The sequence below is a fragment of the Hippocampus bargibanti genome, linkage group LG10 (genome assembly GCF_051943395.1).
Source record: "Hippocampus bargibanti isolate YZ-2025 linkage group LG10, ASM5194339v1, whole genome shotgun sequence".
NCBI classification, from domain to species: domain Eukaryota; kingdom Metazoa; phylum Chordata; class Actinopteri; order Syngnathiformes; family Syngnathidae; genus Hippocampus; species Hippocampus bargibanti.
Genome location: NC_142743.1, coordinates 20,341,349 through 20,356,193, shown reverse-complemented (window position 1 = coordinate 20,356,193; position 14,845 = coordinate 20,341,349). Strand labels below are relative to the sequence as shown.

Genomic DNA, 14,845 nt, shown 5'->3' with positions numbered 1-14,845 from the left:
GCCTTGATGTAAGGTGTTGAAATGAAGAGTCCCATTCCATCGGATTTCAAACATTCCCCCTTGCATCTGTTTGAACAGAATCATCAATATATCAGCAAAAGGCCCCGTGGCTTTTTATTATTCTGGAAATACTTTTTTTCCTTCATTCTTTAGTAGTTCAAGCCATCCATAACTCCTACAAACACACAGATTTGACATTTTGTGCCACCAAATACAGAACTATTGTTGTTGGTAAACATGTGCTTTGCTCTGAGTCATTTCTCGTTTTCAAACTTTGTCGCAGCCTCAATGAGATAGAGAATTAATTTGACAATCATTATTGTTGTGGCAGTTTCGTTTTAGTTGCATTTGTGCAATTTTGTTCTTGAAAACGGTTGGAAAAACACCTTTAGGTCACATCTTTTCACTTATTCCTGTGAATTATCAAAAGACGCACATGCATAGTTTTGAATGAAATATTACTTTAAGAACATTAACAACATTATGCCAGTAGTTCACAGAGAAGTCAAGCTGTACTGCCTTGGACTTGAAATATTTCTACTCACCTCGTTTACCTATAACCGCGGGACATATCTAGCTAGCAGAGCAAATCTTTGTTGTCATTAAGCTCCTCTGTTAAATTAAATTGTTTTATCACATATGCCAGAGGTGAAATCCATAGAAATGGTGCACGTGCGGCAAGTCGCGTTTCTAGGTAACGCTTAGAAAACAGGCAGCCAGCTCATTGTTAAACCAATGGAACAACTACAAACAAACAAGCGACGATTTGATTACTTTTATGGAACATATCGCATCCATAATGAAAATGCGTGTTGCCTGTTGGATGAGTCGTGCATATCATTGGAGATAAAGAAATGACTGGAGACCTGACAGAAGAACTGGTGCGCTTTGATTTCCTCATATGCGATGCCAGAAAGAAAACAATACCATCACCTAATATCCTATAATGACCAATCATCAAGAAAATATATCGAGACATCTACATTTATACTCTAAAACAACGGCCTCAAACTAATTCTTAGCCGCGTTGTAGCCACGTTGTAGTTACGGTTTCCTCGCAGGGGCCATTGGAATGTTTACGTTAATTCCCTCCTCATATTACATTTACAGCAAATTAATGAATGTCTAGTTTTCAAATTTGAAGTAAAAAATAATGACTGTTATTGTGGTTTACGTGGGATTATTTAAAATTGTGGTTCACACTTTAGCAAGCATTGTGGAACTTGACATGCTTGATTTTCTTTCATGGGCCGAATACAATGATGTGGATGGCCAGATTTGGCCCCCAGGCCTTGACTTTGACACCTGTGCTCTAAAAACATTGCCAGTTTTTCTTTGCCGGCCAAGAAACACACTAGTGAGTGGCATGAATCATCACTATGAACTTCTTTTCCGTTTTTCCGTGCTTAAGTGCCCTTGAGTAATTTTATATGAATTTATGTAAGTCGAATTTAATATTATTCTGAAAGAAAAAGAGACCCAGCAGAGAGAACCTGATGAGATGTTATCATGTGAGCACACAAGGAAGCTCATTGTGATATTTTTGAAGTGGGCTGATGGAATAAAATGATGGATCTCTGATTCGGGTTCTTCACGGTGTTAGAAGATGTCAGAAGAAATCATTCTATCATGGAAATAAGTAAATATAGCCATGGATACATGCTGATTGTTGAGCATAGTTTTAAGGACTTTATAAAATGTCTATGTACAGTGGCTGCAAGATAAGAAAAACATGTATTTGTCTCATGTTACAGAAATTCCTCATTTACAGCAACACAATTTTGAAAGGGAGAAAGTAGAAGACAAAAATATATCTAAATATACAATATAAAATATGAATATAAGTGTAACAAGTGGCGATACCTTTCCAAAAAGGGCTTAGATGTCAAAATGAATATGGGAGCAGCTCAAAGCTCAAACTATAGATCAATTCCACACGTGTTACTTGTGTAACAACATCGAGCAAGGCCATATTCATAAAGCAACATAGTTATCATGTCTGTCTCATGGTCAGCTCCGCTTTCCTCCCACATTCCAAAAATATGAATGGCAAATTAATGGAACACTAGAGTACGTATACGTATACAGTATATACGCAAGACACACACAGTGTGTACGTGTGCGTGTGAAAGAGAGAGAGAGAGATACTGCATAGACAGATGGATAGATAAAGATGACTGAATGTTGAATAACGTCGGGATTTATATCAAAATACAAGGTAAAATATACACTGGCTCGGATTTATTTACTTCAATTTACTACATTAATTACATGATTTTTTTTCGTTCTGATTGAACTATGTTTTCAAAAATGCACCAGTGAAGATAATTAGCTGCGAAAATGTATAGTCTTTTTAAATGTAATAATGGATACATGGATAGATGTAGTATAAATGAATTGAGACGTTATAATTATTTCGGCAAATGTAGTTGTTGTTATTTTTTGTTGATTTCGTGTCTATTTTGGTTGAATGAAGGTTCACCGGTGGACAAGACCAAGATTATCGCAGTTCAAATAATAACCGCATAACGTCGCTAAACTTGAACGAGGCACTACAAACAACAGAGGTAAAAGACGAAGAAGAGTAGGAAGAAGAGGAAGAAACCGTCAGCAGACATGAATGTAGTCCTTCCAACGTGAGGCTCACGTAAATTAGGCTGTTCAAAAACTACATTTCCCTTAAACCATCAACTAAACAGACTGTCAGGTTTTCGTTTGAATCCGAAAAAGAGGGGTGAGGATTCCAATTTTGTTCCCAGAGTTTAAAAAATATTGTGTATATTAGAACTTTGACACTTGCCTGCTCTGCATATTAATCTATGTGCACACATTTTGAAAAAAAACGTTGATTTTTGTGACTAAAGCGTGCGTGCTCTGCATTTTAAACTACGTTGCCGATATGATGTAACTGTAGACCGGTGTAACCACACAGAACCACGCGTTTCTAAAATAAAACTCATGCACACGAAAAAGCGTTGAACGTACGGAGCAGCTGTCGGTTCCACGTTTTTATTCGTGGTTTATGATCAGTACCACGATCGTGGTAAACGGGAAGAAACTCGGAACCAAATAGAGACTGACAGCGGGAGGCCACCTGCTGTGCTTGTGGAAATGGAATGTGTACGTGCTTTACGAGTGGGGATTTTAACTACATCCCGTTGACTGCGTTGCAACTACTGTGAATGATGACAACGTTTTGAAAATGTTTTGTTTATACAGGCCGAATGTAAACATTTTAACTCATTCACTTCCAGACGTGCTAATGTGTCCACTCCAGTGCCAGGGTTTTTGTCATTGTCACTTGAATTCCAGGACCCACAGAATTTTGAGTTTTAGGACTACATAATCAATCACTACAATGTGTGAAACCGTAGACTCTAGACCCGAGTTAATGTGGGTCCTGGAATTCAAGCACTATCGAAAAGAAGGAAAGGTGTGTTTTCTACCGTGTCTCTCTCATTGATTTGTTTTTCAATTCTTGGACACCGAGAGGCGTAAACATGGAGTTTCCAGATGATTTTAACCAGTTGGATCTTCTAAATACACACAACCACCTGATCCCACGAGGGAGGAGCAGCCTGTGGACTGGAAGTGAAGATGAAGAGGGAGAAATTGGTGATAAAGAGGTCCATAGTGAGGAGTGGTACCTTCAAAAAGAAGAAAGTCTCAAAGACAAACCAGCAGCGCTCATTCTTTGGGCTGCAGAAAACAACCGTGTAAGTGTGCACATTTGAACCCGTTTGGACTCTCGTGTTTGAAAGACACAATGCCAGCTTTGATTTTTGCCTTTTTTTGTACTTGACTGAATTGCAAGTCACTTCTCAAGATAATGGCCTCCAATTTAACACCAATTCAATGATCAATATCCACCAGTAGTTCAGTTTCAAGGCTTGAAATAGTTCTCTTTTTAATCTTTGAGAAGTAGTTTTGCTAATCAATAGTTTCCTCTGAGGAGAAACTGGGGGCCATTTTTTTTTTTTACAGGGTGACCCAAAAAGATGCGCACGTTACATATTGGTTTATATAGCGCTTTAACAACAGCTGAACAAAGCGCGAACATGGAGGAAAAGGAGAAACGCTGCCCCCTTGTGGAAAGGAAAAACATTGCCATATCTGCACCCAAACAAGAAAAAACAAAACCCGAACAAATTCGGGAATGGCGCTCTATGTCATATTTTCAATTCCCGAATACATGCGTGAATGGCAGTGAATGAGTTAAGATGATCTTTATCCCTTCTGGTGGATTGCTTATTGTATGTGTCTAAAATTAAAGGACAACCGACGTCTCCGGACAAGTCCATAATTTGTAAAATGGCTTCAAATGACTTCTACTGAGCGTATTTTAATAAGATTCCACCGCATATAGCTATATTTTACGTTTTAAGACTCGCGCTGAACATTCAGGAAGTGTTGTTTTTGAGTTGGTGACGAGTCCGTACGTGACGTCACTAAAGGAACGCCCCACACCGAAAAAAAGACACATTGTAGCAGTCCTTCCATCACGTCAATGTATTTTGCTGTATTGTTTGGTCTGAAAACCTTGTGTTGCACCCAAAAGCCGCCAGAAGAGGGTGTCCAAATTCCATATAAGGAATTTATCAGCCTGTGGAAACGGAGGTGGCCACAGGAGGTCGCCATTTTGTGCCTCTTTTTCGTTGAGACATCTCCCCTCAATGTTGCCTCAAAATGACACGGAATAAATTGTTTAATCGATTGCAAACATGTATGCTTTCCTCTTCAGAACTATTTGAATCATATTGATAACTTTAAACTAACTTAACTTTAACTTTAAATGAAAGCTAAAGAATGTTGGTGGTCCCCGCATCCTGTTGTATGCTGCTAGTATGTTGTATTTTGGCTTGACACATGGTACCAAAAACAAATTATGTGTAATGTGCAAAGTATGTGATGTCGCTGATGATGCTTTCGTACTGTTTCCTGAAGGCAATTACTGGGCAGCCACCATCCATTTTTGATTAACAATGGGATTTACCTTGCAGGTGTCCTTGGTCCACAAATTGTTAGCTGCAGAGGCCTCGTTGGTACACAGCAGCGATGAGGACGATTACACCCCCTTGCACCGGGCAGCCTATAGCAACCACGTGGACGTGGCGGCCGCCCTGCTTGCCGCCGGCTCGAAAGTGAACGCTCGAACCGTCGACGGTTGGACGCCCCTGCACAGCGCGTGCCGCTGGGGTCACGTCACCATGGCTACGTTGCTCTTGCTTCATAGCGCCGACGTTAACGCTCAGACCAACGGAGGGCTCACGCCGCTTCATCTGGCCGCCTCACACAGCAGTTCGTCCAAAACGGACTGGCGCCACATTTTGGAGCTCCTTCTGTCTCAGCGCCACCTGAAGGCGGGACTTCGCAGCAACAGTGGGGAGAGTGCCAGTGAGCTGGCTCGACGGAACAGCCCATACTACTTCCTGTTTGAGATGGTGGAAGACTGTGCCAGTGTTTTTCCACGCCAATGAATTTTTTCTTCAAGGTAATAACGGTAACACCTTTGACAAATTATTTAAACGACAACGACATCACATTTTTGTTTCCTAACTGACACCAGAAAAACGTTTTATAGCATCTAAAATACCCAAAACACGCAAAATGATATTTTTATTCAGATGCAAAACACCAATAAAAATGACTTAAAGTGTCCAAAATCTGCAAAAAATTGAGCTGCGAATTGGGCATTTTCAGAAAGTCCCGCCCCCAGTTTGTGACGTCACGCCAAGACGTCTTGCATTGCTTGAGAATCAAAACAATGGCTTCAGATTCGGATAGTATGCTTTCTTGTTACGCCTCCAGTTATGAATATGATTGAAATAGTTCTGAAGAGGAAAGCATATATGTTTGCAATCGATTAAAGAATTTATTCCATGCCATTCTGAGGCAACATTGGGGAGAAACAATCACCAGAAAAGAGGCACAAAATGGCGACCTCCTGTGGCCACCTCCGCTTCCACAGGCTGATGAATTCCTTATATGGAGCTTGGACGCCCTCTTCTGGCAGTTTTTGGGTGCAACACAAGGTTTTCAGACCAAACAATACAGCAAAATACATTGACGTGATGGAAGGACTGCTCCAATGTGTTGTTTTTTTTTCGGTCAGGGGGCGTTCCTTTAGTGACGTCACGTATGGACTCGTCACCAACTCAAAAACAAGACTTCCTGAATATTCAGCGTGAGTCTTAAAACGTAAAATATAGCTATATGCCGTGGAATATTTGTAAAATACGCTCAGTAGAAGTCATTTGAAACCATTTTACAAATTATGGACACAATTTGTCCGGAGACGTCGGTTGTCCTTTAACAGTTGTTTTAAAAATGACTTTGGTAATGGCACAGATACACAGAGGTTACATCAAATATGTTTTGATGCTCAACTATTATTCTTCCGTGAGTGGTGAAAATTTGACACAAGGTTTGCACTTTTTGTAACTAGACATTAACACAGCCTACCTGTTTTTCAAATTATGTATTGACGTTTTATGTCACACAAAAAAAGATGAGTTGCTATTCGGATTCTGGAGCTTGAACACTGTAGTTTAGTCGTGTGAAGTAACCCTAAAATGAAGGCACATTGTCAAGGTTAAGAAGTACTTACTGCTCTTTTGCATTCTACTGACAGTCAAGCATTTGTTTTGTTTTTGTCATTTCCGTTTACTCGATGAAAAACGGTCAACGGAGCAATTGAAGAGTGATGAAAAAGACATTTTTGCCTCTGGCTTTCCTCAGACGAGCAGACGGGTGAGTCAGCCTGCAGGAAAATGACCTTGTTGGTGTGCTTTAATGGTTCAAACTTCATTAATTATACACGTGGAGATCGACTGGCTGTGATAGTTTAGTTTGGAAAAAATGCATCTAAGCTCAAAAATACACCTGTCTATTCATACCTTTCTTAATAAGTAAAAATAAGTTACAATTTCTGAAAATACTTCTGAAAAAGGTGAAAAATTAAACAAACGTTAACTAGAAACAGACGTCAAATGTATCTTCTGTGTCTGCTCTTGACTTTATTTCTTTTTACTGCGCTTCACTTGTTTTTATTTATCTAGCTATCCATCTATCTCGCTAGCTAGCTATCTATATCGCTAGCTATCTAGCTAACTATGTAGCTAGCTATCTATTTACTATCTATTAGCTATCTAGCTGACGAGCTAACTATCTAGCTAGCTATTAATTAGATATATAACTGTCTAGCTGGCTGGCTATCGAGCTAACTATCAATTACCTTTCTATTAGCGAACTAGCTAGCTTTCTATCTATTTTAGTTACTTCGGGGTTGAGTGAATGCCGGCGCATGTCGCTGCCGCTGCTCACCCACAGAAAAACTGATCCTGTGACAGTAAAGTGACCTTGAGAGTTTTGAAAGGTGCTTATCAATGAAATTTATTGTTATTATTATTATTATTTCTTCTTTTCCTTTCGGCTTTTCCCTTCAAAGGGTCGCCACAGCAAATCAGTGTCCTCCATCTGTAGAGGTTTCATCCGCATGTTTGTTTTGGCCAAACATTTACGTCGGATGCCCTTCCTGACACAACCCTCTGTATTTATCCGGGCTTGGGACCGGCACAACAGGACATATGTCCCTTTGTTGCTACAGAACAAGCAACACGCTTAGTAAAAGGCTTCCAAACACAAAATGGTAATCGGCACAGCAACATTCAAAAAGCAAAAACTATTATTATTTAAGAGAGTAATGCACTAGAATAAACCAGGAAAATGAGTATTTAATTTTTTTTAAAGAATAGAAGGCTAATAATAGCTTTTTGGGTAATATCAAGAAGAGTAATCAGTTCTTAACAAACCATTCAAAATACAGTACAGTTTATTTCTTCAATTATAATACCATAGCACATATTATACATAAAATAAGCTATATTTTGTGTAGTTTTAAGGCTTAGAAAATTATCAAGTAGAAAAATGTGTTTTTGGGCACCTGGGAACGGATTATTCTCAATTTAATGGTTCCCTATGGAAAATTATTTTTTGGGATACACACTTTTCGCCTTACTCTGTCTGGGAACCATTTAAGTTCGTAAGCCAAGGTATCACTGCATTTGGAAAATGTTTTTCATTCATTGAAGGTGCACCTTATAGTAGTCCGATAGCCTTATACATGGAAAAAGTTTGAAAATACATCATTCATTGGGTGTGCGCCGTATACTCCGGTGTGCCTTATGCACCCAAAAATATGGTACTAACATTGACAGGTAGCTTACTCCAATTGTATACAACCAGGAGGGCTGGAAGTGATTCGGGTTAATGCCATCCAATCGATTGGTCGCCCCTTTGCGAGCGACCTGTGGATTGCGAACGATGCAAATGAGCACACCAGATTTACATGATATTTCAGGCAATTTTGCACTCCTGACTAAGAAAGCCACAGTCTGTCAGGAATGGCAGTTAAGGCCAATTCTTCTCAGACTGGCTCTTTCACATTCACTTTATACATTTGATTGTTTCGTTGTTGTGGCAACCTTTGCGTGTCTGCCTGAGTGCATTCAAAGTGTGAATGTGAAAGCAATTTGGCGGTTGAAGCCCCAGTGAAAAGTGATTTTCTTTCCTTCCTCCCCATGCTGCAGTTTAACCTCAAGAAAGGTCACTCACTCCATGTTGCCTTCTGATGAGCTCTTATTTAGTGCATCTTATAAATGTCGTGCCTCCACTGGATGCGTCAGAATTTGGACTGATGTCACAAAACGGTGCGGTGAAAGACATTGATGCAGTAATTAACTGTGATTGGGGTTCCGAGCTCGAGCAATAAAGATAAAAGCTAGATGTTTCAGGGCTAAAAATGACTCATGTCATTTGTTGTTCTAAGAGAGTGTCACTCTTTATTGTCAAAAGTATCCCATGCATAACACAGTAAATTCAATTCTGCTTTGTACAAGTGCGTGTGGTTAATTGGTCAGCGCTTTATCGGCACCTAAACAAGAAAAAACAAAACCCGAACAAATTTGGCAATGGCGCTCTACATCATATTAAATTAGATTAAATTTGTGAATGGCAGAGAATGAATTAAGACAGTTATCAACTGAAATGATTTTAAAAAGCCTAAGCTATGCAGTTTTGAAAGAAAATCAAACACCAAGATTTGTTTTCGTCTTCCGTAGTGGTAAATGATGAAGGGTTCGAAAATGTACGACAAATAGTGATGTGATCACACTTTTCAAGTGTCAAACAGAAACCATTTAAGGGCATAAATGTAATGTTAGACAGGTTTACTCAGACACTGTGAACAAAGGCTCGAACACAGCAAGATTGTTATTTATTGTCGACAGGGGGCGCAGTTTTCATGAAGCCACTTTGTGTGTGCTTCTTCGACCGACGCCCGACTTCCGTATCCCCTGATCCAGCTATTTATTGAGAGTACAGTGAGACCTCAACTTACAAACTTTTCGTCTTACAAACGTCAAATTTATGAAAATTAAACCTTATAATAAGCACTATTTTCATAATACACACCCACCACGGCTGGCGGAGTGATCTTCGGCGGAAGAACACGACCGAACAGCACCAGAGGTTAAGTTATCAACAGTCCTTATGGAAGCTGAGTCTCCTTCCATAAGCCATCAACGACCATCAAAAAGGTAAATAAAACTTTATTTTACAGCACGGTTTATTTCTTTAATTGCAGTCGTCATGTAATGCGCCTCTCTTTCCAAACAGCAATTCCCTTTGACCTCCAACGCCATTCCATCAAGCCATCAATGACCATCACAAATGTAAATAAAGTGACTTTATGATACAATGCAGTGTATTTCTTTCATTGCAATACAATAGCGCATTTATTATACATAGAATAAGGTATGCTGTGTGTAGTTTTAAAGCTTATTTAGTTGAAAAGTATATTTTATGGAAACCCGGGAACAGATTATTCCCATTTTAATGGTTTTTGGGAGATACACACTTTTCGCCTTACACACTGTCTGGGAACCAATTAAGTTCGTAAGTTGAGGTCTCACTGTATATGCAAATTTCAGTGATACATTAGTAAAACACAACCTTCTTGATTTGAATACTACGCCTCTGGACGTCCCATGGACACCCCTTCAAGTCATCCTTTGGTACAAGCACCAACATTCATAAACCAACAGAATGTAGACATTTTAATAGGTGGCCTTTCTATGAACTGATAGATTTGTAGCCTGGCTAATGATATCTTCTAGATATCAAGAGTGTACCAAATAGTCCCTTCTGGCCACGGCTAGATTTCTTACCCGGTGATGACAGTTTAACAGGCTTTGTCTATATATATACTGTAATTGCAAAAGATGCCACTTTGAGCTAACTAATGAGTATCTGTGTCATCCCTCGAATGACTCATGTCAACATAGAAAAAAATGTATTCATAAGTGGAAAATATAGATTTAATAAAATGGAAAAGCTACAATAGTGGGATTGAATCCTTATTGTTTTCAAACCAAAAATACAAATTCCACAAAATGCAATATTTTTTATTTCTTACAAATACGATCACATTTCAGAAGATTCAGCCGTTTCACAAATATCTCCACGTAAAACTCTATGATTAAGGAGTCACGTTACAATAATCACAGATTGGAAGCGAGGCAATTTCATTTGCGCTCTGCCCGTCTTGGTAGGGGTTCTCGGAGGGAATAGTAAAATAAAATGCAGTGAATATCTCATCAACCCAACATCACCAAAGCAAAATTGCACATCGGTGTGTCCTCTTAATTTATATTCATCATACACCTTACAGTGCCTTTCAGGGCACCTTCCCTCAAACGTTTGTGAGCCTGTCTGGTTTATTGATAAGACACTGTCAGCTAACCGTTGTATGAAAATTTACAATAATTAATGTAAAGCGCGTGGGACTGACCTGTAACCAGTGGCATGGAGGCAGAGCTTTGAAAATTTACATTGATTGTAATGAATGATGATATATTTTTACACGATATGCAGTAATATTCCTTTCCAACGGCATTTCATCTTCCCTTGATAGCATCTGTCCTGGCCATGCACCTTCTATTACAGTCATTTAGCCTTAATTCTTATGGATCCATACTGATTGCAACGAGTTGCCTTGTAAATGTAATTTGGCCAATTGTTATATGCTGCACAAACAAATAGATTGAGACCTCAACTTACGAACTTAATTGGTTCCCAGACAGAGTGTGTAAGGCAAAAAGTGTGTATCTCAAAAAAAAAATCCCATAGGAAACCATTAAAATGGGAATAATCCGTTCCCGGGTTTCCATAAAATGTACTTTTCAACTAAATAAGCCTTACAACTACACACCTACCTACCTTATTATATGTATAATAAATGTGCTATTGTATTGTAATGAAAGAAATACACTGCATTGTATCATAAAGTGACTTTATTTGCATTTGTGATGGTCATTGATGGCTTGCTGGAATGGTGTTGGAGGTCGAAGGTCAAACGGAATTGCTGTTTGGAAAGAGAGGCACATTACATGACGACTGTAATTAAAGAAATAAACTGTGCTGTAAAATAGTTTTATTGACCTTTTTGATGGTCGTTGATGGCTGATGGAAGGAGAGTCAGCTTCCATAAGGACTGTTGGTAACTTAACCTCTGGTGCTGTTCGGTCGTGTGCTTCCGCCGAAGATCACTCCGCCAGCCGTGGTGGGTGTGTATTATGAAAATAGTGCTTATTATAAGGTTTAATTTTCATAAATTTGACGTTTGTAAGTTAAGGTCTCACTGTACAAAATCTGTCTGTCCAAATCGTCGGCAATCCCACATTGAAAACAGAGCACTTGGCACCGTTGTAAACACTTACATATTTCAACCAATGACTGTATCTTTTTTGTGATGAAGTTGTGCTTGGAGAAATAAGTGGGAGGAGAAACGGTGGTGGAGGATGTGGATGGCAAGCGTGTTTTGATGCACTGAGATGACAGCAGCGTCTGACACATTGAAATAGCAAAGCAGAGTGCATTGAATTAAAAAAAAGGAATACAAAGAAAAAGGGGCCTCGGGGGCCATCATGTTACTCTGATGACCCTTCATGAAAAGACGGGAAATAAATTGGCCACAATCATTTCCAGCAACAACATTTAAAGCAACAAACAGGTCGTGCTGGAGACTTTCAAAAAATTATTTTGAAAACTTTATATGCACCGTGTATATATACACAGTGTGTGTGTATATCTATCTATCTATCTATCTATCTATCTATCTATCTATCTATCTATCTATCTATCTATCTATCTATCTATCTATCTATCTATCTATCTATCTATCTATCTATCTATCTATCTATCTATCTATCTATCTATCTATCTATCTATCTAGATATGTATGTCGTGATACCTCAGCTTACGAATTTAATTGTTTCTCAGAAAGTGTGTGTAAGGCGAAAAATTCGGCTGCCAAACATTTCCCATAAGAAACCATTAAAAATAAGAATAATCCGTTTTCAGGTCCCCATAAAACACAATTTTCGACTAAATAAGCCTTAAAAGCACAGAACATATATATTATTTAATGTACAATAAATGTGGTATGGTATTATAATTAAATGAATAAACTGTACTATATAATAAAGTCATTTTATTTACCTTTTTGATGGTCGTTGATGGCTTGATGGAATGGAGTGGCCGGTTTCATCCGCATTAAACACTTGATGAGGAACGTAGCCTTCTTCTTTCACCATCTTTAGGAATGATCCCTTGTAGGTGCTTTCTCTGTGATAATTTTATCTAGTTCCTCATCAAATGTGTTCTGTTTAGCTGGGTTGATCGCTTACAAGTGTACAGATGACTTGTGCGGGTTGTTGAGGTCCGCATCAAATGGAATTTTCTACTAAATAAGCCTTAAAACTACACAAAATATACCCATTTTATGTCTCATAAATGTGCTATTGTTTTGCTGATTGCTGGGATATTTTAACCTTGCAGTCTACACTTCATCAAAGTTGAAACTCTCTTACTGTCGTCTGCCTGTCTCTTTAATGTTTCACCGCCCCCTCACTGCTGCGTTCTTGACCAATCACGTGGCTTCAACCAAAGAGGGGGGGCGGGGAATAGAGGAGAAAAACAGTCGGCTGCCATTTTGTTGTTAGAACAACAGGCTCGTTCGCGAACGACACATTTCTCATTGAGGCAGCTCCGTGTACGAAAAAAGTTCGTATGCCAACGTAACATTTTCAGAAATGTAACATTCGTAAACAGAAAAGTTTGTAAGCCAATGGGTTCGTAAACCGAGCTATCACTGTACTACAGAAAGAAAGACGGAAACTGAGAGACCTGTTCTCTTTAATATTAGTTCAGAAACCAATAAACCAAATTGTTCTGGAAAATAATGTTTACTCTCTCTGTTCCTCACTGCTTTGTGGGGGACTATACATGAGTCAAACAGCCGTGGATGTCTTTTTTTTGAGCTGCCTTCAATGGAGAAAAATGGGCCAGAACACATTTCTGCATATTTTCTGCTTCAAGCACCCCATGTGACACCACCAACCAATCAATTTTTCTTATTTTTGTTTTTACAGCTGAGTTTTAATATCAGTCGTGGTCTCTATTTATGATGAATTTGATGCCCCATGCTGATGATTCCCTGGTGCTAGTTACGCAAATGCAGCAATATCTACCTGCTCTTTTTTTTTAACGAATAAATAACTAGTTTCCTTTCAGGATGCCGTGTAAATTAGAATAAATCCGAGGCCCTCTCACAGACACGTTAATGCCTTGAGGCAGTGTTTAGACATGGTTCATGATTTTTAATTGACTTCAGTCAATTCTTGGGATTTTGTTTCCTTGTTCACTTTGTGATTTTCTTATGAACCGCTATTTGGGTTTTAAATTATTTTGAACGGCAACTTCCTCTTTTTTTTGTTTTTATGAGGCACGGTTATTGTTATTGAAGTGATCTGTACCGCACGTTTCAACTATCTTCATTTGTGTGAGAGTTCTGCTGAGGTATTTCCATCAATTCAACAGATTTTTTTTAATGATTTTATACGGACTAGTAAGTGCCTCAGGGCGAAGCTGCAATCCTTCCAGACACTAATTGATAAGGGTGGATTGCGTGTTGCGAATTTACTATTTTCTCACTTTGATTTGGGCTGAGAACATCTGACCACAATCATTCTGTGTTCAAAGGTCATACATTGCAGGATTTTTCCTGAGTTCAAAATTGATAATTTTGGGCGATTGATGTCCTTGAACAGGGTAAAGCTGTAGCCATGCTGATTGACTGATTTATGTCTGTGGCTACTACGTCAGTGGTTCTTAACCTGTGTTCGATGGAACCCCAGAGGTTAGTTCGGTTAATCAGTCTCAGGGGTTAAATCAGGGGTGTCAAACTCATTTCACATGGTGGGCCACATATGGCCTCGGTAGGTGTCAAGTGGGCCGGAACCTTAAAGGACAATCGACGTCTCCGGACAAGTTGTGTCCATAATTTGTAAAATGTCTTCAAATGACTTCTACTGAGCGTATTTTACAAAGATTCCACCGCATATAGCTATATTTTACGTTTGAAGACTCGCGCTGAATATTCCGGAAGTCTTGTTTTTGAGTTGGTGGCGAGTCCATAAGTGACGTCACTGAAGGAACGCCCCTGACCGAAAAAAAGGACACATTGTAGCAGTCAATGTATTTTGCTGTACTTGTTTGGTCTGAAAACCTCGTGTTGCACCAAAAAGCCGCCAGAAGAGGGCGATCAAGCTCCATGGAAGGAATTTGTCAGCCTGTGGAAACGGGCTGATTCATCCAATCCAATCCCTTACACAACTTTGTCGCCATTTTCTGCCTTTTTTGGGTGCGACATTTCCCACCCCTGATGCCTCAAAATGACACAGAATACATTCTTTAATCGATTGCAAACATGTATGCTTTCTTCTTC

General features: G+C 39.2%; 1 protein-coding gene across 2 annotated transcripts; it reads left to right on the top strand.

Moving 5' to 3' along the window:
- The first annotated feature begins 2,709 nt into the window (after positions 1 to 2,709).
- ankrd49 (ankyrin repeat domain 49) lies at positions 2,710 to 7,220 on the top strand. Of its 2 annotated transcripts, XM_089005986.1 has the most exons (3): positions 2,710 to 2,734; positions 3,493 to 3,716; positions 5,001 to 7,220. In XM_089005986.1, exons 2-3 carry the CDS (start codon positions 3,501 to 3,503, stop codon positions 5,475 to 5,477), a joined length of 693 nt encoding a protein of 230 aa, XP_088862112.1. In that variant the 5' UTR covers positions 2,710 to 2,734; positions 3,493 to 3,500; the 3' UTR covers positions 5,478 to 7,220. The 2 variants fall into 2 exon arrangements, with proteins under 2 accessions (XP_088862112.1, XP_088862111.1); XM_089005985.1 differs by lacking the exon at positions 2,710 to 2,734 and having other exon boundaries at positions 2,742 to 3,716; positions 5,001 to 7,219.
- The last annotated feature ends 7,625 nt before the right edge of the window (positions 7,221 to 14,845 follow it).

Bases quoted from the DNA above. Each gene is read 5' to 3' on its own strand.
- ankrd49 (XM_089005986.1), top strand. From the start codon at position 3,501: ATGGAGTTTCCAGATGATTTTAACCAGTTGGATCTTCTAAATACACAC. The intron at 3,717-5,000 runs GTAAGTGTGCAC...TTTACCTTGCAG, and splicing joins GGGCTGCAGAAAACAACCGT to GTGTCCTTGGTCCACAAATT.